The sequence below is a fragment of the Aspergillus pseudodeflectus genome (genome assembly GCF_044049435.1).
Source record: "Aspergillus pseudodeflectus strain CBS 756.74 chromosome Unknown BJX68scaffold_26, whole genome shotgun sequence".
NCBI lineage: Eukaryota > Fungi > Ascomycota > Eurotiomycetes > Eurotiales > Aspergillaceae > Aspergillus > Aspergillus pseudodeflectus.
The window spans coordinates 245577-271011 of record NW_027263802.1 but is presented as its reverse complement, the minus strand read 5'-3'; the positions used below and the strand labels follow the sequence as shown (position 1 = coordinate 271011).

The 25435-nt window shown below is 54.5% G+C and overlaps 12 protein-coding genes across 12 annotated transcripts; 4 read left to right on the top strand and 8 right to left on the bottom strand.

Moving 5' to 3' along the window:
* Positions 1-51: 51 nt before the first annotated feature.
* BJX68DRAFT_276342 (major facilitator superfamily domain-containing protein) lies at positions 52-1812 on the bottom strand (the record flags this gene model as incomplete). Its single annotated transcript, XM_071048080.1, has 5 exons — positions 52-318; positions 400-1210; positions 1255-1406; positions 1454-1622; positions 1681-1812. The coding sequence occupies 5 exons, from the start codon at positions 1810-1812 to the stop codon at positions 80-82; spliced, it is 1503 nt and encodes a 500-aa protein (XP_070898208.1). The 3' UTR covers positions 52-79.
* A 713-nt stretch (positions 1813-2525) lies between these two features.
* Positions 2526-3853, bottom strand: BJX68DRAFT_276340 (uncharacterized protein; the record flags this gene model as incomplete). The annotated part of the gene is made up of 6 exons (XM_071048079.1): positions 2526-2573; positions 2642-3168; positions 3227-3312; positions 3344-3423; positions 3513-3612; positions 3666-3853. 6 exons carry the CDS (start codon positions 3851-3853, stop codon positions 2526-2528), a joined length of 1029 nt encoding a protein of 342 aa, XP_070898207.1.
* A 240-nt stretch (positions 3854-4093) lies between these two features.
* BJX68DRAFT_267740 (class I SAM-dependent methyltransferase) lies at positions 4094-4894 on the bottom strand (the record flags this gene model as incomplete). The annotated part of the gene is made up of 1 exon (XM_071045889.1): positions 4094-4894. The coding sequence occupies one exon, from the start codon at positions 4892-4894 to the stop codon at positions 4094-4096; it is 801 nt and encodes a 266-aa protein (XP_070898206.1).
* Positions 4895-5737: 843 nt separating this feature from the next.
* On the bottom strand, positions 5738-7568 carry BJX68DRAFT_267739 (PP2C family serine/threonine-protein phosphatase; the record flags this gene model as incomplete). Its single annotated transcript, XM_071045888.1, has 7 exons — positions 5738-6062; positions 6127-6254; positions 6329-6777; positions 6827-6929; positions 6994-7288; positions 7342-7451; positions 7515-7568. 7 exons carry the CDS (start codon positions 7566-7568, stop codon positions 5738-5740), a joined length of 1464 nt encoding a protein of 487 aa, XP_070898205.1.
* Positions 7569-8640: 1072 nt separating this feature from the next.
* On the bottom strand, positions 8641-10247 carry BJX68DRAFT_276338 (zinc-dependent alcohol dehydrogenase; the record flags this gene model as incomplete). The annotated part of the gene is made up of 4 exons (XM_071048078.1): positions 8641-8950; positions 9009-9814; positions 9884-9979; positions 10085-10247. The coding sequence occupies 4 exons, from the start codon at positions 10245-10247 to the stop codon at positions 8675-8677; spliced, it is 1341 nt and encodes a 446-aa protein (XP_070898204.1). The 3' UTR covers positions 8641-8674.
* Positions 10248-10422: 175 nt separating this feature from the next.
* On the bottom strand, positions 10423-11704 carry BJX68DRAFT_238839 (putative short chain dehydrogenase). The gene is made up of 2 exons (XM_071040425.1): positions 11381-11704; positions 10423-11317 (listed from the first exon to the last, which is right to left on the bottom strand). The coding sequence occupies exons 1-2, from the start codon at positions 11661-11663 to the stop codon at positions 10800-10802; spliced, it is 801 nt and encodes a 266-aa protein (XP_070898203.1). The 5' UTR covers positions 11664-11704; the 3' UTR covers positions 10423-10799.
* Positions 11705-12520: 816 nt separating this feature from the next.
* On the bottom strand, positions 12521-14559 carry BJX68DRAFT_255878 (transcription factor domain-containing protein; the record flags this gene model as incomplete). Its single annotated transcript, XM_071043119.1, has 3 exons — positions 12521-13373; positions 13418-13855; positions 13901-14559. 3 exons carry the CDS (start codon positions 14557-14559, stop codon positions 12521-12523), a joined length of 1950 nt encoding a protein of 649 aa, XP_070898202.1.
* A 370-nt stretch (positions 14560-14929) lies between these two features.
* On the top strand, positions 14930-16249 carry BJX68DRAFT_276334 (aspartate aminotransferase family protein; the record flags this gene model as incomplete). The annotated part of the gene is made up of 1 exon (XM_071048077.1): positions 14930-16249. The coding sequence occupies one exon, from the start codon at positions 14930-14932 to the stop codon at positions 16247-16249; it is 1320 nt and encodes a 439-aa protein (XP_070898201.1).
* Positions 16250-16973: 724 nt separating this feature from the next.
* Positions 16974-18448, top strand: BJX68DRAFT_276332 (major facilitator superfamily domain-containing protein; the record flags this gene model as incomplete). Its single annotated transcript, XM_071048076.1, has 6 exons — positions 16974-17147; positions 17398-17775; positions 17834-17903; positions 17982-18134; positions 18193-18317; positions 18347-18448. The coding sequence occupies exons 1-6, from the start codon at positions 17001-17003 to the stop codon at positions 18446-18448; spliced, it is 975 nt and encodes a 324-aa protein (XP_070898200.1). The 5' UTR covers positions 16974-17000.
* A 928-nt stretch (positions 18449-19376) lies between these two features.
* On the top strand, positions 19377-21863 carry BJX68DRAFT_103973 (serine/threonine-protein kinase). Its single transcript, XM_071035790.1, has 4 exons — positions 19377-20643; positions 20688-20766; positions 20812-21040; positions 21088-21863. The coding sequence occupies exons 1-4, from the start codon at positions 19767-19769 to the stop codon at positions 21523-21525; spliced, it is 1623 nt and encodes a 540-aa protein (XP_070898199.1). The 5' UTR covers positions 19377-19766; the 3' UTR covers positions 21526-21863.
* A 365-nt stretch (positions 21864-22228) lies between these two features.
* On the bottom strand, positions 22229-22901 carry BJX68DRAFT_267732 (MGMT family protein; the record flags this gene model as incomplete). Its single annotated transcript, XM_071045887.1, has 3 exons — positions 22229-22412; positions 22518-22668; positions 22787-22901. 3 exons carry the CDS (start codon positions 22899-22901, stop codon positions 22229-22231), a joined length of 450 nt encoding a protein of 149 aa, XP_070898198.1.
* A 575-nt stretch (positions 22902-23476) lies between these two features.
* On the top strand, positions 23477-24556 carry cwc26 (putative cell cycle control protein (Cwf26); the record flags this gene model as incomplete). Its single annotated transcript, XM_071043118.1, has 2 exons — positions 23477-23765; positions 23802-24556. 2 exons carry the CDS (start codon positions 23477-23479, stop codon positions 24554-24556), a joined length of 1044 nt encoding a protein of 347 aa, XP_070898197.1.
* Positions 24557-25435: the final 879 nt, after the last annotated feature.

The following is a 25435-nucleotide window of genomic DNA, read 5'->3' as shown; positions in this document are numbered from 1 at the left end:
GCTCCACAGGTTCCATTATCAACCGCAGCCTTAACCCTCCCTATCCCCACACACTCTAGACCCTGTCCTACACCGCATCTTACAGCGTATACTGATACAACGGACTCTTCTCCCCCATCGCATCAAGCTGCTCCTGCGTATAAGTCTCGCGGACCTCCTCTTCCGACAACGCAGCTTTCGCCTTATTCAGCCTCCACAGGAAGAACTCCAAAAGCAACGCGCAGACGACGCCCAGGCAGATAATACCCAGCGCGGTTCCGTAGCCCGTTGGATACCGGGGACTTTCTGCGTCGAGGAAGACGTTTGTGCCGATGAGGCCTAGTAGACGAAGGATGATTGTTAGCTACACTGAGACTTGAATGCAGAACGGGGCGCAGCAGGCAGGGAAGAGGAACGTACTGCCCACATTACCTGCAGCGAGGAGCCAGGCGAGGCCAATCGATCGCTTCCAGGATAGGGCGAGGTTATTCCCCGTCCAGGCACTGATTCCGGGCAGGAGCGGGTAGATTCCTATTTGAGCGAGTACAAGGCCGATGTATTTGGCAGGGATGTCCTCGACACTCGAAGAGTACGAGAATAGCACGGCCATTCCGACGACAAGGACGGAAAGCGGACCGACGATGAAGGGCATGCGCCAGGAGAAGCGATCGGAGAAGCGCCCCGACAACCACGCCGAGATACCGCCACAGACATACGGGGGGATGGTAAGCAGCTGGGACTGCGCGGTTGAGAAACCCAGCTGCTTGATGATCTGCGGCATGGTGAACTTGAATGCGGCATTGGGGACGGAGTTTGCCCATGCGAGGAGGATGGCGAGGAGGATCTTCCAGTCGACAAGCGTACGGATAAGCAATTTCCACGAGATCTTATCGACCTCTTCTGTATTCGTTCGGACACCCGAGAGGCGTAGGCGGAGATCAATGAAGCGCTTCTCGTCGGCTGACAGCCATTTTGCTTCTTCGGGGGTGTCGATGATGAGCAGGGGCATGACGAGACCGGCAGTTACGGTGACCGCGCCTTCGATGAGGAAGATCCAGCGCCAGCCTGCGATACCTCGGGCGCCGTCCATTCTGGCGATGCCAAAGGCAAGAAGGCCGCTTAAGGCGCCGGAAAAGGCGGAGGCTGTGTAGAAGACGGCGAGCCGTTGTTGGAGTTCGTGGCGGGGGTACCAGGTTGACACAATGTAGACGGCTCCGGGAAAGAAGCCGGCCTGTTTCTTTAGTTTATGTTCAGAACAAATGGGTGGGGTCTTACCTCGAATATACCCAGGATAACCCGACAGGCTACGAGGCCTTGGAAGTTCTGGACCACCCCCATACATGTCATGACAGTTCCCCACGCGATAATCAGGAATGATAGCCAAATGCTCGGTCGGACCTTTTTCAGTATAATGTTCGAAGGGATCTCTATAGCTGCGTTAGGGCAGAACAGGTCAAAATCAGAGTACACGCACCGAAAATGATATACGGGACGAAGAAGATGGTACTGGCGATATTGTACTGGTTTCCGACCAGACCGAGGTCTGTATCCATTCCTTCAATCTTTGCATTCCCAATATTACCTCGGTCGATATGCGCAAGGAGATACAGAACAGCCATGATGGGGATGAGGCGGAAGTCGATCTGCCACAAACCCATCTTTAGTGACCTGAATGACGTGCATTAGGGAGCGGCCGTCTACCTTTCTCACAACGCTCTTGCCAGCCTTGCCCTCATACTGCCGCATAAACTCAGCATCCTCAGCCGACAACCTGGCATACGGGCCAGTGGCATGTTCGACGAATTTGGCGTCTACTTTTTCGAGTTCAGCCATTGCTTTTGGGTACCTGTCGAATCTGCATTGCAAAAGGAGAGCAGGGATGGCCCAACTGCATATAGCCTTGTTGCCCAGACCGCAGGCGAAAAAATGATGCCATCGGATTCTCTCCGCCCCAGTCATGGAGTGGAGCCCCGTCCTGGGCAGTTCCACGGGGTAGCTACCCCAATTCCCCAACCTAGTCCGTGCGATCGGATCCTTCGATCTGGTTATCGGAATTTCTCCATGTCGCCGGAGTCCGCGGGCCTTTCGCTACTGCCCTGCCGTAGGGCCGTGGCCGAGAGAGGCTGAAAAAAGCTTTACTGTTTGCCGAGATTTCTTGTCTCGAACATAATAATGAGCGTTACATCAGTTGTTGGTCTTTTCTGAAATGGCAAGGCGAGAGAGAAGGAAAGCACATCAGACAGATTGCCAAAACTATACCGAGAATCAGAATTGAATTTACTCCACGGCTCTACACGCGTCTGTCAGCTCGAGTTCGACGCCGGAAAATATCCGCACTAATCGTAGAGCATGATGCCTAGCCCATGATTACTACTCTACCAGCTGTCCCGTGCCTTGGTCTTCTGGGCCCCGGACGCAAGGTTCACGAGTCATGCAATGCCTCTTGTGGTGTGATGCCCAGCAAGACATGGGAATCATGTAGCCTACTCACACGCCCAAGCAGCCCAATCGATCAACCGTACGCAGACACCAGAAGCACACTCGGGCTAGAAAAATGCCAACGCATTGGGAGGACTCGCAACTGCCCCAGGAACCTATCCCACACCGTCAGCATACACATCATCATCACTACAACAACAACCCACCATTCCCCAGAACCTACATTAACCGGCTCACTCGCCAAAAAGAACGTATACCTCCTCAACCCCTTACAGACCCTCGCAAGCTCCTCCAGATCAAATAACTCCCCAATCGGCATCCCCCACCCGGCAAGCAGCCACTCATGCAAATGCCACTCCTCGTCCTCGGCCTTACACGGCCAAACCTCAAACGACCTCGAGTCCCCGCACACAGCCGCAATCCCTGTATCCCACAAGAACCGCAAGAGCTCTTCAGAAGGCTTTACGCCAATATTAGATGGTTTCTCCGTCTTGTATGCTTCGTTCAGATGTGCGCGTTTGGTCTCGGACATCTCCGTGTACTGCGCAATGTACCCCGAGCGGATGGCGAGGATGTCGCCGCGGCGGAATGTAGATGTGGGATCCATGTTTTGGTATCTCAGGGTCTCGAGGAGTTCGGAAAAGGGGATCTCGTGCGCGGACGTGGCGTCGATGGACTTGTTTTGGGCTTGCGCCCAGGTGTACCAGTCAATCAGGATTGCACGGCCGGTGATGCCTTGCTGGGAGACATCTGGAAAGTAGGCTTGTTAAATTATGCACTCGCTAGGATTACTAGGATAGGGACGTACGTTGTATCCCATTCGGTATAGGTGACGCGGCAAAGTCTTGGGCCGTACGCCCCATATAATAAAGCTGAGACGGATTTCTGGTTAGACTTGGAGCAAATCAGGCCAGGTCGTGGGAACTAGGTCCTTGCCTGTTCTTTCTGATAAGCGTAGTGACGAAATCCATCCCATTGTGAGCTACACTGGGAGTTGAATGTCCACTACAGCGCGCAGGAAAGGTTAGCATGCTTGTGAATTTCCATCTCCGTCTCGGTCAAACACCCACGGGGACTGGGTAGCTATAGCGCACCTCATCATCGTGTGCATGCTTCAGGGGAGCCTTGTTGATAAGCCGCAACTCCAGGGGCTTTCTTGAAAATCTGGGATGTGTTGCGGCGGTCATGGACCAGCTATAGCACTGTTATTGAGGACTATATCTCACAAACGAGGCAAAGGCACTTACTTGAGCGACAGCCGCTTCCCAATCGTGATATTCTCTGCTGCAGCACGCCGGACAAGTTCATCTGTCAACAGATTCAGCGTACCAAGTTGGTCCTCGGGGCCCCAGAGACCCCATGCGTTTCCGCGCGGACCGGACTTGTCCACGGGAAGGGAGTCAAAGGAGGGGTAATTTTCGGGCTGAAGTGGCATGTTGAGGCTGTTTCGCTGGGTTTGCTATTGCTGGGAGTATCGTCGAGGTAGCGCCATGCCACTTTAATTATTTCTCGCTGGAGGCTGGCGCGGATCGGAGGGTTCGGGACATGTCCGACGGACAACGTGGACATTTTCCGGGGTGACAAGGATGTGGGGGCCATTTCAGACGCCAGGGAAATTGAGTCCAGTATGCTAGTTTCTCTAGGAAGAAGGTCAAGCAGCTAACGAAAGGATTCATCATTTGAAACACAACATCTCCCCATGAAGCACCCCAAACCAGCCATCCTCTTCCTCCACCCACTCCCTCCACCCTTTCGCAATCCCCTTTAACACCTCCCTCACCTCCTCCCCCTCATCCGCAACAACCTGATCTACAAAGCCCGAGCCCTCCATCCTCCTCGCCATCCCCCCACCCCAATACTCTCTCTCCTCCGGCGAACTAAAGCACCAAGCCCCCGCACTCCTCTTCACCTGCTCCCTCGCAAACCCTGCCTCCGTCGCCCAGACATGCATCATATTCCCCGGATGCGGGTTCCCGCCCTTTGCTCGCGCAACGCGGGTCGCTAGTTCGAGCCAGGCTTCTATCCCCTTGTTCTCGGGGAACCAGTTGAAACTCGCGGACTCGCGTGCAGCGACGATGCCCCCCGATTTCGCCACCCTGTGCATCTCACGCATGGCTTGGACCGGGTCTGCGATGTGTTGCAGGACCTGATGCACGTGCACGACATCGAACGTGTCATTTTCAAACGGGAGCTCGTGGATATCGCCCGTGATGAACGTGACATTCTCTACCCCACGCGAGGCAGCGAGGTCGCGCGCGTCTGGGAGCGGATCCTCGCTGTATTCAAGGCCTGTTATGTGGCCTTGCGGGATATATGTTGCTAGGTCGACTGTTATACTTCCCGGGCCGCAGCCAATGTCGAGGATTTTCATGGTCGGGGTGAGGTGGGGGAGCAGATAGGCGGCGGAGTTTTGGGCTGTGCGCCACCCGTGCGTTGCCAGAACGGAAGGGGCGTGGTTTGTTGTGTAGGTTGCCATCTTTATACTATGTTTGGGAGCTCGGGACTTTCGGGAGGGGGAAGTGTCGATGAGGGAAAGTGGGATGAGGTCAGGGGAAAGCGGGTAACGCTTTCCAGCGGGGAAGATCTACCAAGTTGGCCAATCACGTTATCACAAACAGTACATCGAATTGGGGATTGTAGAGGGGTTAACATAACCTCATGAAGATGTACCATCCATTGAAATATCGCCGTATCGCCGGATCGATGCAGAAGACGGGAAGCAGAATGTTGATTGTTTTCGAAGAGTCTCGGAGCGAGATGAGGTCCTTATGACGGTGGCAGGCAGGGTGGCCCTTTGCGCCTTGCCCAACAGTGTCCGTCTGGATATACCTGATAAAGATTACATCTGAAAGATCTGCCTATCATCCAAGTAACAAGACCACGTTCCAGATCGGTTTGGAGCATGTCCCCAGCCTCCAACAGCTCACCCGTGGTGATTGGTGCAAGTACTGGAGGGGAATGTCTCCTTCTAGTAGTCATAGTGGGATATTTTCAGGATCTCGGGATACCTTGCTGGAGGATGGATGCTGGATACGATCGTCTTTTATCACCACCCATGGCGATTGGGGCTCGTCTATATAGAGATTGGAGCTGTATTATCAGGCTCTACTCCAGATACTTAAGCGAGCGGCTACGAGGATTTTGATAGGAACAATTAACGGACCTTTTTTTTAATTGTTATAGGGATATAGACATGGAGTTGAGGAAAGGCAGGTAAGACGGAATCAAAAGACAAATAGGGACCGCCAGTGCGTTTACCTGGTAGTCGGAGATGGCCTTGAAATCAGGCCAGATCACCGCACATTGAACCAAGTAGACTTTACTGAGGAGCAGGGAGCCTCCCAACAAGATCCTTCGCACACGCAGCCGCATTTCCCGCAGCGAACTTTTTCCACTTCTCGTCCGAATGAGAATCACCATAAGTAGCGGCCCCTACAACGACCAGGGGCCGAAGTTGCAAAAGATACTCCGCTCCAACCTGGACGGCCAGGGCGCCGGTATGCTTTTTGATGTCATCGCAGTGCAGAGCATACTCAACAACGCGCCGGCAGGCAGCAACGGTGTTGAAGCGAATCTTGGGATCGATCTTTGTCCTTGCGGGGCGAGCGATCGCCTTGCTGGTATCATCGCACTCGGCGCAGGTGCTGTGCCAGTCCAACACATATTAGCATAGTATTATCGATACTGCGCTCTAGACGTGATTGGAACCGCCGTGGTGAACTAGCTGTCGTAGCGTGTCCCCTAGTCAGAGTCCGCAGAAATTTCTCCGTAGCGACTTTGCCATACAAGTGATAGACGGGCCATTCCGCTTGCGCCGGCGCTTGGTGGTTAAAGGCCTGTGTGCTCGATCTACAAGTGCTTGGATCTAATCATTCGTGTCTGCTAGAATCTATCAAATATCTAGTCCTACTCCCCCGTCTCCATTCCCATCCGCAGTACCAGCTGTCCCCGACTCCCCTCTTCCAGTCTGTTGAATCAGAGAACCATTCAGCAAAACCAAAATGCACGTCGCATTATCACTGCAAGGCCTCGACGCCGCCTCATCAACCAAATGCTTTGCAATCTCTTCAGCCTTGAACCCCGCCTTCAACTGCTGCGAGACAGTGCCCATGATAGCCTTGTCCTCTGTATAATTCGTAACCCCGTCAGACGTCAACGCCAGGACATATTGTTTCTCTTTCTCTAGCTCAACTCGCTTGAACGACATTTCGATGGACAGGAAGCTGTCTCTTTCCTGTGCTGGTTTGTCCTGTCCGTATACTGCGATTTGTTGTTCCTCTGTTAATGAGCCGGACTCCATCTTGTTTAGCGGGTTCTTGTATTCCAGGTCTCCGATTGCTCGGGACATGTTGAGGGCGCCTGTGGTGGTCAACATAGAGTATCCAAGAGTTCTCTGCCTGTGGCTCACCTATTCTGGCCACATTCTTCTGCTCATGGACCGTCCCACCAGCATCTTCAATCCGCTTCTTCTCGTCCGGACTCTCTGGCTTGTGCGATTCCGTCAAACGTGTCTACCCCAGTCAGCAATCATATCCACCTCAGCCCCGTAGCGCTCCTCCTGGGGCAAAAACATACCACACTCCCCAACTCCCCACTCCCCCCCTGCATCTCCGCCAAAATCGCATGCGAATCCCCCAGATTCCCAACAACCACCTCCCCTTTGACCAAATCCACCAGCACAATCGTCACCGTCGACCCCACAGTCGCGAACCGCGCCTCGCCGCGCCGGAACTCTTCAAGGAGGACTTTATCCTCCTGATCAATCGCCGACTGCATCGCCCGCTCGTAGTCGCCTTCGCGGAAGGCGGGCGCGTCCAGAAGGGATGGCGGGATGTGTTTTGATGCGTGTTCGGCGACGATTTCAGAGCCGCTGCGGGTTTATCAGGTTGTATTACTTTGGAAATTGGGAGTGGAGAGACGTACTGGCCGTCGAATACGGCGAATAGCGCCATATCTTTTCCGACATGGCTCGGTAGTTGCTCTGGGGTCAGAGCGATGTAGCGGTCTTGCTGGGACGGGCGCGACCCTTGAGCCTGGATTAGGGGTTAGTTCAAGCCATCGAGCAAGAGTGAGATTGAGTTTGATTGGCGACGTACGCTTGCGCTGCCTACTTGGCCGAGCGCCACGGGGTGTTTTGGTGTACCACCCATCTTACAACAATAATGTGGTTCGTAGTCGGATGCGTGAAGTTAGTAACCAGAGTAGATTCCCAGGTCCGCGGTGGACTCTTTTAAGTGATGATTGGCCACATCGTCACCTCATCTGATGGTGGCTGGCTGCAGATGACGCACAAAGTACGGAATGGCAGGCGGACCAGGCTGGACCACCGCTGGCCAGAACCACCGTTGCTAGTTGACTCTGGCTCTTCCATACTTTGTCTCCTGCTACTGCAGTACTCCTGTTGGTAGCTAGACAATACACAGTCCAGCTCTCGAGTTTGAGTTTAGGATTAAACAATGGTGATTCATGGTGATATAATACGTCAGTATAAAAATGCTCCTCAGTTCGACCTGCCTGCAGAGTCCTCGATTGCACCTCAAACTACCCCTTATCTACCAGCACAGACCATAACAAGTTCAACCCACCACCACCACCACCAAAATGCCCAGGTACTCCAACGGTCAAATGGTCGAGTACAAGCCCGTCGGCGGTAGGCCACTGCCTCCCTTCCTCCCTCACACCTGCCAAGAGGACTCTATCTCCCCCATGATGCATCCCAGATTAACCCTTCGCAGGCCCCGAGTCGAACACCTCGGTCAGCACCGGCAAGATCAAGTCCGTTATAACGGAGCCAGGCCGCCAGGCCGGCAGGAACGTGGATGCCTCTGAGGAGAATCCGCGATATGAGGTGCGTCGTCGTCTTCCCACCGCTCACTTTGAGCAGCTCTCACGGACTCTGGCTGACGTGCTCATTTGGTAGATTGAAAACACCAACACTCACAAGGTGACTTCGGTCTATGAGCAGAATATCCTTGGGGAGGCCGAATATAGATAGGTAGTATGGATGAATCAATGGATCATCTAGAAGAGTGGGGAAATGGTGGTGAAAATGTAACGTTTACTGAATGGAACGGATTTCAATGCATTATTCATCTCTCAAAAGGCCTGATATACACAGCGTAGCGTCGTATGCAATCTGTAGCGGTGATGAGAGAGCCACTTGACGCGAATCAAAGATCAACCAAACACCTGATAGATCAGATCATGGATACACACTTCATCGCCAATACACATATACTGCAAGCCGTTTAACAACCTACAACGTCGTCAAAGCCGGCGACTCGGGCGCAGGCGGCTTCGAGTGCCTCGTCTCAAGAAACACCTTCTGGACGCCTTTGCGCGCACTAAACATTTCATACACTTTGTCGATATCCTCCAGCTTCAGCCGGTGGCTGACCATATGCAGCGGGTCGATCTCGCCCTTTTCAATCAGCTCCATCAGGCCCTGCCAGTATTTTTGCACGGGCGCCTGTCCATTTCCGATTAGGCGCACGCCCGTTTGCATTATGGCGCCGATGTTGAAGTGGTTTGTCTGCGCATATTAGTATGCACTCTTGTAGATTATCAAAACGAGAACAGGGGGAACGTACATAACCAGCATAAACCCCCGTGATTCCAACCCTCCCAAACGGCCTGACGGCCGTAATCATCTCATTCAACATTTCGGACGTATCCGTCTCTGCGCCCACCATCTGCTCTAAGAAATGAGCCCACCCTTTCGCATACTCGCCGCCCACACACTCGAGACAGACATCAAGACTGTGATCCGTCATCTCCTGCAACCGCCGCGAAACCGACTCGCCCCGCTTCAGTTTGGTATAGTCCAACGTCTCAACTTTGGGAACACGCTGCTTGACGAAATCCAGCCTCCACCCGCCGTCCCCGCCGTCAATGAGAATGACCCGGCTCGCCTTGTGGTAGAACGCAAACTCAACCGCCATCTGGCCAATGGGCCCCCCACCCCAGACAGCCACGATATCGCCCTCATTCACCCCCGTATCCACAACACAGTGCCAGCTCGTCGCGACGACGTCAGAAAGGTACAACGCCTTCTCATCGGGGACCCCGTCCGGGATCGGGAGGAGGTTCACGTCGCCGTGGGGGACCCGGAGGTACTCGGCCTGCCCGCCCGCGAACCCGCCGGTGAAGTGGCTGTATCCGAAGATCCCGGCCGTGCGCTTGCCGTACATGGCGTTTGTTATGCTGTTTTCATTCGTCTTTTCGCATTGGCTGTAGAGTTGCGCTTTGCATCGTCGGCAGCTTCCGCAGGCGATGGGGAACGAGACGACGACGCGTTGGCCAGGCCTGAAGCGCGTGGCGTTGGGACCCGTTGATTCGACTACGCCGCAGCATTCGTGGCCGAGGACGTCGCCCTTTTGCAGTTGGGGTATTACGCCTGCAGGGCTTGGGTTAGGATTTTTTGACCGCTGCTGGATGGATTAAGGGGAGGTATGGACGGACGTACCGTCATACAAATGGACATCGCTGCCGCAAATAGTACTCCCTGTCACCTTGACAATGACATCGCCGGGGTCGACAACACGGGGCTTGGGCATTTCAACTAGACCAGAAACCAAATCAGCCCTGGCTTCGTTCCCTTTCCTTTCCTTCCCACTTCTCCCAACCCAACACACAACCGTCATGAGGAGAAGGAATTAAGACGCACCAATCCCAACATCATTCTTCCCTTTCCATATCGCAGCCCGGATCTTCTCGCCGGTCTCGGTCCCAAACTCGTTGTTGTAGTTGCTTATATCTGTGTGTATGTCTGCCTCGTGCGAGTGCCCCATTGCGCGCTCGACGAGGTTCGCAGCGCGGGTTGCAGCCATTTTGTGTTTTTGGTAAGGTTTGGATTAAGTGGGTTGCGTTGGGGACCTTGGGGTGTGTAGAGGTGATCAATCGCTTATTGATTTCAGTAGTCGTTAGTTGAGTTGTTGGTTCGTGGGGTAAGTGCAGTTTTAAGTTTTGATTAGATTGGTATGGCACGATGTACAAGATAAAGTTGCAGATATGGTTCCAGCTCTTCGCAGATTTGGTAGAGGGGCCTAGAGTAGATATGGGGTCTACCCGGGGAGCTCTGAGGTAGGGTTGTTGCATCACAGTGACATCACATGACGCGAAGACAAGGTCTGACCATCAACCTCGAGCGATCAACTGCCGTCAGGATGACGGACACCGGGTGACAAAGGGACAAGGGTTAGATAAGCTTAACTGTTCCATAAATGAGAGGTTATGGGTTACTGTAGACATGCATAGCTCTTGCGCTACCACAGTCGCGCCTACTGTATGTACAACCCTGCGCTGTACCTAACACACGCCGTCCTCCCCTTCCCCACCAACACCCTCCGGGCTCCCATACAATGTACTCCATAGACATTCCTCTACCACGGCTGCACGCCTTTCCTGGTGATTATAGCCCCAACCTCTTCATCCCGCTCGCCCTCCAAAATCCCCCTAAAAAACGGCCCCGCAACACTCGCATCCTCGGCCCCAATCTTCTTCATCGCTTCAGGACCCCCCGCCAGACCCGTCGCAAGCATTCCCGGACTAACAGCCCAAACTTTAACCCCGTCGTTCTTCAGTATCCGATCCCACTCGCGCACAAGCATATTCAGCCCCGTCTTCGTGGCGCGGTAAGCGGTTACGCTGGGCGCCCTGGTGTCCTTTGGCCAGCCTGCGGCCGGTGGCGTGTCGAGGGGGATTGTGCGTGCGACGTGGTTGGCGAGGGAGGACGTTCCGGACGTGACGAAGAGGAGGCGCGGGTCGGCGGATTTCAGGAGGAGGGGGATCAAGGTCGTTGTGAGGACTTGGGTGCCGGCGACGTTGACGTTCCAGGATTTAAGCCAGGCGGCGCGCGCGGTGAGGCTGCCAGTCGCGATTTCGTTGTCGATTTGGGCGCCTGGACTCTTGATTAGCAGGCTGTATGCACTTCCAGGTTGACTTGAGGTATATATGTGCGTACCGGCGTTGTTAATCAACGCATCAATCCTCCCAAACTTCTCAACCTCAGCCGCCGCACTCTCGATCGACTCATCCGACTCAATGTCAACGGTAAGCGGGACGAGCGTGTTCGTCGAAGCAGGAAACTCGGTCTTTAGGGAACTGATTGCATCCTCCGCCTTTGAGAGCGACCTCGAGCCAACAATTACCGTGTAGGGTTTATCGGCACTATACAGGGCCTTGACGATCTGGAAGCCGATGCCCGTATTGGCGCCGGTGATGAAGACGATTTTGGGGTCTGCCATTGTGCAGAGGGCAAGGGTCTATTCTGTGACTTGTTCGTGTTTTGTTCTGTTCTGCTGGTGAATGTGTCGAATGGGTTGGGCTATAAGTACCGGTGTCGTGATGGTTTACTCCGTACGTAAGTCCGGTGCATCTCCGTGTCCCCCCGGCTTAACTCCATATCCGCTGCGGTGGCCGGTACCAGGCACCAAGGGTGGATCCTGCGTGCCTGGAAGAGTTTTACTAGATGCAACGGGTAGTTACTCAGGGTTCGAGGTTCATATCCCTCTCTGGACCAATGATTGGGAGCAAATAGCGCACGTAAATGCGCAAACCCGGCGTTGTCCTGAGTCCTCGTATGGTCTTCAGCGTTGCCTTTCCCCAACCGAGATTGGAGTCGAGAAAGATAGGCAATATATTTTTTTGTCTTGATCAGAAACTGGGATGGGAAACCGCGACGTCTCTGACGCAACAAATAGAGCGTTATTCCACTAAAGTAATGCATCAAAATGGGGGACTCAAGGCTCCACCAATGGGAGGTCGTGCGAGTCGATTGCTGTCCTTGAGCACTCTGGGGACGCTTCTATACTTTCCATTGCATTGCAGAATGCATCCAAGCTCTAGTCTTGAAGGGATTACTAGTTGGGGGCTTGGGTGGGACCCTGTACTTCCAGGGTCATCTTGATAGGCGACGGAGTTGCGGAGTTGCGGAGTACCAGGTGTATGGGACTACGTACTAGTATCAAACCTGTACGCCTTGAAGAATTGACCAGGAGCGGCCGCTAGCGTGATTCCACTCAGAAAGCAAAGGTGTACGGTGTATTAAGAAAAGTGATTGGCGGTTCGATTCGATCAAGCAGGAAAAAAGATGAATCCGAGACTACCAGGCCTCAGCCCCCTCCAAGAAGCCCGTCGTACCGAAAAGCTCCTCCAGCAGAGCCGGGTCAATCTCCAGATCTTCAGGAATTCCCGGAAACTCCGAGGCTGGAGCAGCAGCGACCCCGCTATCACTCTCCGCCGCACCGATCCGGTCGAGCAGCTCGCCACAGGACGTCAGGCAGTTATCTGCCAGATCCCAATCAAAGTTCTGCCGGTGGGCCTGTAGTGCATTGACCATGTCTCGCGCAATCTTTAGCGGCGTATTCCGGCCTCTACTTTTCATCCGAAGCCCGCTCCGAAGGAGAAAACTTGCTGCCGAGGTCAGTGAGAAGGCGTGCACGGGGATCCAGAATCCACTGCACTGCGCTTCGTCCAGTTCCTGCACCAGGTAGGCGATTTCCTCGGCGGCTCGCTGTGCATGCATGTAAAATAGCGAGAGCGTGTCATCTTCAACCTGGAGAGAGCTCTTGTTCATGTTGAGCTGGATGCGGTAGAGAAGGAGCTTGACGGAGAGATACGCGAGTCGGAAGTTGGCGGCACCAGGGATGTCGAGCTTGGTTCCTCTCAGGACGAGGTGACGGACGTCGTCGCCGAGTGACTCCTCCCAGTCGCGGAGGATTTGCTCCAGGTCTGCTTCGGACAGGCTGATGGGTTGGAAAGTCCTGGAAACGCTATAGACGTGTTCGAGGTAGTGTGCAAGTACATCTGTTAGGGTCGTCAAGGCCACAAAGACAGATGCAGCGGCTTTCTCGCGGGGACTACAAGGGTGAGGGCAGATATCATCCACCGAGGGCAATGGGACATCGTACTGTGCTCGATGCACTTGCAGCGGTGTGCCGTATGCCAAACTGCACCTGCTCGGCGTTAGACTTATCACGAGTCGGGTTTGCCAACTTGCCATCGATCATGTATAATGACGAGCCACCAGATCCTGATCCGCAAGCTCTTCTCTAGAGGCGAGATGCTCCATCCTGACGGATCGCGGTTGAGGCCCAGGGCACTTGACAGGGCAACAGCCATCCCGACCATGCCTCCATTCCCAAATATGGAGGTACTTGGTCTGCCACAAACATTGATGAGAATGGCCAATATAGTCGGAATCCCGGGTGAGAGAAACAGCTCCGAGTGTAGAGCCTCGTTGGCTTGGTTCCAGATATAGCGAATATCAGGTGTGCGGCCAGAAGCCAATCTAGGCGAACTCTTCCAGTACACGAGAGAGTTGGCATATAGATTGGAGAGTAGCGCAGGTGAGATCTTGTCCTTGTGTAGAGAATATGAACCTCGGAACGAAGCTTCGTCGAATAGAGGAAAGCATGGATTGGCTTTGAAAAAGTACCTAACTCAATTAGAAGAGGTTCTTATAGCTCAGCAGTCTACTCACAGGTTTAGGTACTCATCGAGATCAGGGCCCATGTACTTTTCAATAATCTCGCATTTTGCGGCCGCAAGCGACTGGTTCGCAACGACTCCCAGCGGCCGTCGAGGCACCAGGTTGAACCGCACTGGCCTGAGATGCCCTTCTGAGCTGGAGCTTGTGCGAATCAAATACCGTTTTCGCGACGACGGAATGGCCGAAAGATAACTCTCGAGAATATCATTATCATCTGCAACCGCCGGGCTCACGATATGCGAGCTGTCATCCTCTGCCTCGGAAACAATCCCCATAAGATGAGGAATCTCGCCTTCCGTCCCACATGGCTGCGAATCCAGCTGCTCACTCTGAGTACTCGCTATACCAGCCGACACCGAGTAGTTCCGACTCGTACTGGGAGTCGGATACGGCCTGTGCAATATCTCCTGCCTGTTCTGCGAGAACCTACTAGTAGACGACCGCGCATTCGGCGCCAGCCTCCGCGGCGAACTTCGCTGGTGCCGGCCGGGGGTAATGCACTCTGTGCCATGGGCCTCGCACATAACACATACTTCGCCGGGGGTCCGGGTTTTGCAGCGCGACTTGCGTTTCCGGCATGAGAAGCAGGCTGGGTGGAGGTGGGACCGGTACGGGCGACCTTCTGGCTGAGGATTGTTATCCGGCTGCATGGTGGGAGTTGGTAGGGCAGCAGGTACTGTGAAGAGAGAAGGAGGGGAGGGCAGACTGGCTCTCGCGGGGGATTCCGCGGCAAAAGGTGGTCCGTTATCAGGGCAGTGCTCCAATCAGCATCAACATATTCAGAGTTAGCACTGGATTGGAGAGCCCACAGGGTTTGCCGCGGCCAAGTGGTGGGCCCAATACTCAACAGCTATAGGCCAGACTGCCCGCGGGGGTTTGCGCGGAGAGTATGTTATCAGCCCTCGATATGCCCCTCGATGCCCCTCCCCTCTTCATATTTAAGATGCTCTCTAAAGTCATCCTCGACATGCTTGCACACAGCTCCCCGTCCCTCTCATCATCCCACATATCCTACACAACATGGGCTCTACCGACAATGACGTCGCCTTCTTCGCAAAGGCCGACAAGTACCTCATGTCCACCGGCGTTCCATACTCCCCCGTCGTCATCACAAAGGCTCAAGGCACCCGCCTGTACACCGACGATGGCCGCTCAGTCCTCGACTTCACCTCCGGCCAGATGAGCTCGCTCCTCGGCCACTCGCACCCGGAGATCGTCGAGACCGTGAAAAAGTACGTCGCCGAGCTCGACCACCTCCTCAGCAACATGATCACCCACCCCGTCGTCGACCTGGCCGAGCGCCTCGCGCGCTTCCTCCCACGCCCACTGGAGAAATCCTTCTTTCTAAACACAGGCTCCGAATCCACCGAAGCAGCCATCAAAATGGCCAAACTGTACACGGGCAACTTTGAAATTGTCGCATTCGCCGCTAGCTACCATGGGCTCACCCAGGGGTCTGGATCAGCCACGTACTCGGCAGGTCGCCGGCGCGGCGGACCATGCATGCCCGGCCAGCTCGCCTTCCCGGCTCCCTACGCCTACCGCTCGCACTTTCGCAAGCCCGACGGGTCCTATGACTGGGAGGCCGAGATGGACTTCGGGTGGTCGATGATCGACCGGCAGAGCGTGGGTTCTCTTGCAGCATTCATCATGGAACCGATTCTCTCGACGGGCGGGATCCTCGATCCGCCCAAGGGGTATTTCAAGCGCATGGTCGACGAGTGTCGCAAGCGCGGGATGCTGGTCATCATGGACGAAGCGCAGACGGGCGTCGGGCGGACGGGCCAGATGTTCGCGTTCGAGTACGACGAGATCGTACCTGATATCCTTGCCCTCTCCAAGACCCTCGGCTGTGGCCTGCCCCTCGCATCCGTCAGCACAACCGTCGAAATCGAGCGCGGCTGTCGCGAGGCCGGCTTCCTCTGGCTGACAACACACCTCAACGACCCGGTCACCGCAGCGGTCGGAGATAAAGTCCTAGAGATTGTCGAACGGGATAACATCTGCGAACGGGCCTCCGAGCGAGGCGCGCAGCTCCGCGAGGGGCTCCTGAAGCTACAGAAGAAGTACTGGTGCATTGGCGATGTCCGGGGGCGGGGGCTGCTCCAGGGGATTGAGATCATTTCGGATGCTGAGACGCGGGCGCCAGGGTCCGACCTTGGTCAGAAGGTGTCGGATCGGGCGGTGGCGCGGGGTTTGTCGTGTAATGTGGTTAATCTTCCGGGGATGGGCGGAGTGTTTAGGCTGGCTCCACCTGTGACTGTAACGGCGGAGGAGATTGAGGAGGGGTTGAGGATTCTGGATGAGTCGTTCGGATACGTCTTGAAGGCGATGTCTTGAGTATTCTTAGTTGGTCTGGTTTGTGCATGAATGAGACTTATGAAAAGGATGAGGTATATTGGAGTCAAATGCTGTTTTTGCAGGTATACGTTCGCTGTGGTCCAGAAAAGAGAGACATGTCACTAGGAGCACACTGCAACTAAGTCTATCCTGAGTCCGAGGTCCTGGCCGAGTAGTTCCTTCGTAGTCCGGGTCATTGAACACGGTACATACTATGGCTCTATCCCTGTATTCACCCACAGGACGGCAAGCCCTTGTACGCAATTATGTCAAGCTTGATAGCTACCGGCATTGGGACTCATAATCGGCACGCGAAGGCATCGCATTCATCACCAGCCAAGCTAGCTCTATATACTACATGAGACAAGCACGAGGGAGGGGGGAGATGGCGAGATGAGCATGTGGAAGCAAAGGATGGAGTCTCCAACCCTACAACGTGGTTTGTGGTAGGCAGACTCTCAGCATCAGGAGATCTTACCATGTTAGCATATCAGGGTACTAATGCATACATGAAGCACGCCGACACCGGCTGTCGGTTCACCTGAGCACTTTTTCCAATCATACGTACCTGGTTTGTCTAACGCGTCGAAGGCGGTTTGCCCTAAATGATCGCAAAGAAAGCCGAATCCCCCGACGAGAAACCAGCCACTTTCGCTGTAGCCGAGAGTGACTGAGAATACAGACGGTGGCACACTATCTTTCCTCCTCTGTAAGCTGGACATGCGTCCGTTCCCGCTCCTCTGCCTGATCTATGCCCTGCAGTGCATCGACAAAGACGACCCTCAGCTACGCCGCTATTTTTGGCCTCGAGGAAGACTTGCACCTGAAGGGAACCAAGTTCTCCTGGCTAGGTGCCCTCTTCTACCTGGGCTACTTTGGTCTGGGAGTTTCCCCCAATGTCTTACCCTAGAAGCTGCCCATCAACTACTTTATGGCCAGGACAGGGAGTGCCCTATAACCCCTTCCTAGGAGTCGGAGCATATGCCGACTAATATGATCCCCAGGTGATTATCTGGAACATAGCCCTAGCTCTCCATGGCGCCTCACACAACTTCCCCTCTCAAGCCGCAGCACGCACATTCCTCGGCGCCTTTTGAAGCCTCCATCTCAGGCAACATGCTCCTTTTCTCCATGTCCTACTCGCGCAGCGAGCAGCCACTGCGCTGGGGATCTGGATCGGCTCCGCCGGGCTGGGCTACGTAGTCGCGGGAATCGCAAGCTTTGACATCGGCCACATTCATTCCGCCACTGCCTCGTGGCGGCTGCTGTACATCATCTGGGGTACTATCACGGTCGCCTGGGGCCTTGTCTTGATGATCACGCTTCCTGGATCGCCGCTGATAACGAAGTTTCTGAGTGAAGCGGAGAGAACGCTGGTTGTGGCCAAGGTGCGGAATAATGGGACGGGGGTTGAGAATGAGACGTTCAAGTGGACGCATTCCTGGGAGGCGATGGTGGATCTCAAGACATGGTTGCTGTTTCTTTTTGCGGTTGCGAGTAATTCGCCGAACGGGGGGTTGACTTCGGTACCTATCCTCTTTCCTCCCCTTTTTGGATATCAAACTTTACTGACGAGTTTTGCAGCTCCAAGGGCTCATCATCCGTGGCATGGGCTTCAGCATCCTACGCACGACTCTTATTCAAATGCCATCCGGTGCAGTCCAGCTCGTCGTCTGCCCTCTGGCCTAGTAAGATATTCCGCTCCTCTGCCAGCCCGGCAAACACACTCAAGCACCCACTTACCATGGGCGCGCATATAACTTCTTCACCTCGCACCACCCCAATAGACGCCTCCTCATAATGATCCCTTGCATAATCCCCTTCCTCGCCGGCGTGCTAGGCCTATGGCTAATCGCCGAATCCAACCCATACGGCGGCCTAGCCTGTCTCTGGATTTCGTTCGTACACACCTTCGTGGACGCTCTGCATGTCTGTGGCAACAGCAAGCACCGCGGGCCACTCGAAGAAAATCACCGTCAACGCAATGGTGTTGACCGGTTACTGTTTGGGTAATTTCATCGGCCCGTTCTTATTTCAGACTGAGCAGGCGCCAGCCTATCCGCTGGGTGTTGGAATTTATTCTGCATTGCGGTGCAGGTTTCAAGTCTTGTCGCACTCTGGGCGTTGCTTTGGGTGAGAAATCGAAAGAGAAGAGAGATGTGTGAGAGGGAGGATATTGATGAGGGTCTTCCCAGGTGATGAACAAGTCCCGCGGCAGGTGCCAAGGCGAGTCTTGGCGCGAGACCCTGATAAGCCACGTGATTTCCGCTTCTGCCACAGGATGATCGCGGTGGATGGCATTGACAGGCTATCTGCAAATAGTTTTCTATTAGAGAAGAAGGCCGACATCTCCATAGCCAGCCGACTCCTGTTTTGCATCTCTCAGCTCCCTAGTAGCACGCGTGGCTCGCTTATTGGACCAATACCACCTACATTTATCAAACATCGCAGCCTCGTTCCTCTCCTGCGGGCGCAATCTCAAACCACGTTCAGGGATTCTAGAATTCTAGTCTTACTGGCATCTGCAGTGGCTGCTCAATAAGTGGCTTGACTATTATAGTCCATTTGCCCACGCTCGCCTGTTCTGTCCCCAGAGTCGGCCAAGCGGATGTATATAGTGGGCGTACAACGTACCAAAGATCCCAGCACTGCATGTCATATTTATGGTAATGCAGTATTATTCTCGATCCATCTTATACTAACAGGTACACAGCCCTCTCGATCTAGATCACTATAGTAGACACCTGCGAATGCCCGAGTAGATGATTTGCCACATCGGCGCTGGGCATCATCCCAGCTGCATCGACTGCTTGCGGACATTGCAGACTTTTCATCGCATTCTCAGTGTTATCCCATGTCATCTTCACTGTTCCTCTCTCAAGCGAATCTGAAAGAGTAACTGTAATCGGCGATCGCTGACCTGCATTCCAGCCCAGCGACGCTTGTGTTTTCATATCGTTTGCGTCATTTGGCCAACTTCACCAACAACTGAATCCATCCTCTTCCAACCTTCTCTCTCGCCGTCTGTCTTGCTTTAGCTCTGTTGCTTATTATTTTGCCTCACATTGCTCAATTCCACCTTGTTTTGGCCGTGATTATTGTTTCTCGATAGACGGACAGCTGCGCCAGATTGCGGGCAGTCCCAGCCAACCCCTCAGCGTCGCTCGCACAACCACAACCGCCGCCGCCGCCAACCACCGACTCGCCAGTCCTTCTCTCCCTCCGCGCGACTCTCTCAGCCCAACCACACTCGCCCCTCTTCCAATTTTCCTGCCTCCATCTCCATCTCCTCTCCCTTCCTTGCGATCCGATTCCCCCTCTTCGCCCGGAGCCATGGAAGGGGTCGACCTACAGTCTGTCCTCAACAAAGGGAAGCAGATGGCGACTAACGTCGCTGCGTCCGCCACCAACGGCACTACCAATAAAAAGAGAAGAAAGGGCACCGAGTTGAAGCCCATCGTCACCAACGATTCTGCGACTGCTGCCGCTGAGCAGCCCGGCTCTACAACGGAGGGGTATGCTTTTTCCGACCGGTTTTCCTTTTCGCGATCCCCCTTCCTTGTTCTTCCGCTCTGTTTCGTTCGTTCACGTTGCTAACCCACTTCTCCCCGACGATAACAGTGTCCCGCCATCACGGTCTGGCTCCTCGTCCTCCGAAGAAGAAGTCGAAACCACCGCCGAGGAGGAAGATTCAGAAGACTACTGCAAGGGCGGCTACCACCCGGTCCAGATCGGAGAGCTCTACAATAACGGCCGGTATGTCGTCGTGCGCAAGCTGGGGTGGGGTCACTTCTCGACCGTCTGGTTGTCCCGCGACACAACAACAGGGAAACACGTCGCGCTCAAGGTCGTCCGATCGGCCGCCCACTACACTGAGACCGCCATCGACGAGATCAAATTGTTAAATCGCATCGTCCAGGCCAAACCCTCGCACCCAGGCCGGAAACATGTCGTCAGCTTGCTCGATTCGTTCGAACACAAGGGTCCCCATGGGGTCCACGTCTGCATGGTCTTTGAGGTGCTGGGCGAGAATCTGTTGGGGTTGATCAAGCGGTGGAATCATCGGGGCATTCCTATGCCGCTGGTGAAGCAGATTACGAAACAGGTCCTGCTCGGGCTGGACTACTTGCATCGGGAATGCGGTATCATCCATACCGACTTGAAGCCGGAGAATGTCTTGATTGAGATTGGCGACGTCGAGCAAATTGTCAAGACGTACGTCAAGGAGGAGGAGAAGAAGGCGCAGAAGGAGGATAACCGCAATGGTCGCCGGCGGCGCAGGACGTTGATTACCGGGAGCCAACCGTTGCCCAGTCCGCTCAACACAAGCTTTGAATTCAAACACAGCTCGCAAAACTCGCACAGCAGTCTGAGTCAGATGATTAGTGAGTCCGGTACGTGGATTGCATTTGGTTCGAGGTCGTCGCTAACTGATCAGGCTCGGAAGGAGTTTCGATGAAGCAATTGCTGGGGATTAAAGATGAGGACGAGCAGGAACCACAAAGAGAAAAGACTGCGTATGTGAAGTGACATTCCGCACTGAGCCTTACTAACGAGCACAGCGATTTGCTTGAGCGGGAAGTGTCAGGTATTTCACTGGACAAGTCAAAGTCCGACGAACCTGAACTCGACTGTGATATCATTTCCGTCAAGATTGCCGACTTGGGTAACGCTTGTTGGGTTGGACACCATTTTACCAACGATATTCAGACACGCCAGTACCGCTCTCCTGAAGTTATTCTAGGATCCAAGTGGGGAGCTAGTACTGATATTTGGAGCATGGCTTGCATGGTAGGCGCTCAATCTTTGATCGCATATCTCGGTGCTAATTTCTGCAGGTTTTTGAACTCATAACCGGTGACTACCTGTTTGATCCACAGTCAGGTACGAGGTACGGCAAAGACGACGACCACATAGCCCAAGTCATCGAGCTTCTCGGCCCATTCCCGAAATCTCTCTGTCTCTCCGGCCGGTGGTCGCAAGAAATCTTCAACCGCAAAGGCGAGCTCCGCAACATCCACCGACTCCGCCACTGGGCGTTACCGGACGTTCTCCGAGAGAAATACCACTTTTCGCTGTCGGAGAGCATGGCCATCGCCGACTTTCTCCTCCCAATGCTCGAGGTTCTCCCCGAGCGACGAGCAAATGCCGGAGGTATGGTCGCGCACGCCTGGATGAAGGACACCGCGGGGATGCAAGATGCAGACTTGGGCATTACACCCGGCAGCAGAGGCGAGGGCATCGAAGGCTGGGCGTCGGAAGTGAAACGAAGATAAAAGATTATCCATTGACATGACGACCACGCGTGTCGAGTGACGATTTTCCTTCATTTGTCATGAACTTTCCTTGCTGTGCATTTTATCCCACAAACACACTTACAGACACACACCATCTCCATCTTGGGCCGAGTGGCGAGTTGTTGGTTGTTCATCCATGACCACTCCGTACATTCTATATCTACCCTTCTACTACTACTACATCCTCAACATACCACCTCGATTTCCTCTTTTCTCCCTCCTCCACTCCATCTCACTCATTACCCCCCATAGAGCTTTGATTTTCACTTGTCCGCCTGTCCGCCTCCGCCTGCTCTGTCCCTCCCGCTCGCACGCACCGCCTTAGAGAACGTTCCCCCGCCCCCTCACGGGGGTTCCGCGCGCTGGAGCCGGATGGTATATTCCGCTGCTGGTCTATTTTACTTGTCCTCGTTGAACACACACACACCTGTCCATTTTACGATCGATCCGTGATATCTCTCCATGATGTTTACGATGGCCATTGTACGTATGGGATCTGAGGTCTGAGGGTTTTGTTTGAAGATAGGATGAAGCGATGCTGCCAACGACTCTCGTTAGAGATTTGATGAAAATATATACGCATTAGTACATGCTCATTGCCTGTCCGAGTATTCGTTGTCGTTATCATTAGTTCGTATGCTGTAGTAGCTCGCTCATGGGACTCTGGTCCCGTTACGTTGGTCTACCCCTGCACACCTCCATCTGCATCTTCATCGTCGACGTCGTCGTCATCCTCACTCTCCAACTCAACAGGAAACCACCCGTATCGCGAAAGATCCACATAAAACTCCCCCATGCTATCACTCGTCACCTCGACGCCTTCCTCACGCAACGCCTCCGCCTGTCTCTCTGCACTTCCCGGTCCACTGCATAACACAAAATACAACCTCGATTAGCCCAGTTCGAGTCCAGGTCAGTACCGCCTCCCCTTTCGTCATGTCTTCAAACAGAGAGAACAAAACAGAACAAACTAGAAGGAGGAGAGAGAAGAATACCGATGCGAAATCATCCCCTTGGCATTAACAACCCTCTGCCAGGGCACATTCCCGCCATGGAAGTGGTTCCCGCTGTCCTGCGCCGGCAGGTGTTTTAGGCAGATGCCGACTTGGCGGGGGCGTTTTGCTATATTCTCCCCCCAGTCGTTATGTTAGCAGGATCCTTTCTACAAGAGATGATTACGCAGATACGACGATAGTGAGGGATATAGTAGTCTCGGAGTGAGAGTGGGTGAGGAGCGTACGTTCACCCAACAACAGCGCGATATGTCCGTACGAGGTTACTTTCCCCGGCGGGATCTGCTGCACTGCGGCGTAGACGGCGTTGAACCAGAACTCGGCTTCGTCGGTTCGGGGCATCCTATCTTTCAATGACGGATGTATGAGTAGATGTCCTGACTGCGATGGAGGCGGTTTGTGGTGCCGGTACGGTGGATACGGAGATAGACGGGACGAGTTCGGGCTTGGAGCAAGCAAGATGTAGAACTAAGGTGCTGAGATGAATTACTGAGACGAATGGATTGATATAGAGAGATTATTTTGAACGATATCGAGTTTTCCTGTCTCAAGCTACATCGCATCGAGGGATTTCTCCGCGTCCTCGTATTGCGGTTACGGGCCATACGACATGTCGTACCGGAGGACTGGATAATCCGGCTGCCTCCTCAACTCTCAGTCAGGCCCACCAACCAAATGAAAGAAATCAAACCAGGCAAACAGCAGTCGAGCTCTCTCTGCTCTGCTGCTCAAGCTTCAAACTTGTCGGAGCCCAACGACCAACGAACCCAGAATTACGAGTATCAAGACGAATTTTATCGGATATCTACTAAAAAAACGGACCTTGGCATCATCTTCCCTTTCCCTTTCTTCAAAAATCCCCACGACACGCTCCCTGGCGACAAAGACAAACAATCACCACCCAAATCTCGATCACAATGCCCTCCTCCTCACTCGCCGAATACCTCGCGAAAAACTACCTAACAGCCGACACACCATCGGCCTCAGCCTCAGACCCGACGCGCCCGAAAAAGAAGCGCAAGAAGACAAAACACCCCGCCGCGGAAACCGAGGGCCTCATCATCGCCGACGACGACCCGCCCGATCTACGGAGCTCGGCTGCGCTCGACGCGAACAGGCGCGGCGAGGACGAGTTCGGGCCTGCGGTTGTCGGATACGGTCCTGGTGGCTCTGGGCGGAGTGCGGAGTTTCGGCGGAAGAAGGAGAGTGGGTGGAAAGTTGTTGGGACGGCTACGGCTACAGGGACAGGGGGGAATAATGCGGAGCAGGATGAGGCGGATGCGATATTAGCTGCGGCGGTGAGGGAGGAGGATGCGCGGAGGGGTGGTGCCGACGAGGATCCTACGGTTGTTGGTGAAGACGAGTCGGATGATGGGGGTCTACGGATGGACTCTGGTGCGCGGGCTGGTCTACAGACGGCGGAGCAAACAGCTGCGATGGTCGCGGCGCAGGCGAAGCGGCGGAAGGCCGAGGAGGCGCTGTGGAAAAAGCCCTCGGGGGCTTCCGGGGAGGGTGCAGCACAGGAGACGATCTATCGAGACGCGTCAGGACGAATCATCAACGTTGCGATGAAGCGCGCGGAGGCGCGACGCGTGGAGGAGGAAAAGAAGATCAAGGAGGTTGAGGCGAAGGAGGCACTTATGGGCGATGTGCAGCGGCGGGATCGCGAGGCTCGGCGGCAGGCGCTGGAGGAGGCGAAGGTTATGCCGCTGGCGCGGACGGCGGAGGACGAGGACTTGAACGAGGAGCTCAAGGCGCAGGAGCGGTGGAATGATCCAGCTGCGCAGTTCTTGACAAAGGGGAGAGGGGGCGGGGTCAGTGTGTCTGGGAAGCCGTTGTATAAAGGGGCGTTCCAGCCGAATCGGTATGGGATTCGTCCGGGGCATCGGTGGGATGGGGTGGATCGGAGTAATGGATTTGAGAAGGAGTGGTTTGCGGCGAGGAACCGCAAGGGGAGGATGGAGGCGCTGGAGTATGAGTGGCAGATGGATGAGTGAGCTGTATACTATAGTTAATTCGGTGCTGGACGCCGATACCATTACGCATCTACTTCACGATAACACAGACGACGCTGTTCTACAGTCTACGGTGCCAGGATGACGCGATGTCAGCCTCGGGTATCACGTTTGTAGACAAAACAAGCTAAGCACCAGACTGGCAAGCCGGGTCAGTCGTCATTGTGCAACTTCGACCCAGACCAGGTCTCAGCTCCAACAAGACAAAACTTGCGTGATTGCTGGACGCAGGTGACGGCTGTGACGCCTGGTCAGCTGCGGCAATCTCGACGATAAGCCGGACCAGCCAGTCTTGGAAGCCGGGAACGTCGTTTCTGCAGAGCAGACATGCACATCACATCATCGCATGACATCACGAGCAACGGCCAACCACAAGCAAGAGAACGTGCCTGAAACGACGGCCATGATCGGAGCCAGGGTGCTGGGCAGAGTGAGCGACAGGAGAGCCTCGGAAGCGTCGGTTGACGAAAATCGAGGAGTCGGGGACCGTGGTTGGGGTCGCTGGGGCACGAGTGGCGCATCGCCCCGGAAATAGAGCAGGCAGTGGGGGGAGTCTACAAAAAGGTGCGTAATCGATAGGGCAGCAGCGGTCGCGATAACGCATGTCTATTCATGACCTGCACCTGCCGCAATCAGCAACGCCTCGCCCGGACCTCCCTTGATAGCGCGTGCGGGACCCGGTGGTGAGCAGCAGTGGTGGTGGTCCTGATGGTGGTGGGTGGTGATAAAGCGCCCCTGGCCATGACTCGACCCTGCCAAACAAGGTCCCCGACAAAGCCTCTTTGTTCCATCTCCCTCTTCATCGTCTCTTGTTCCTTTGTCTCCTCCCTCGTACCAACTTATTGCGCTCTTTGGTGACAC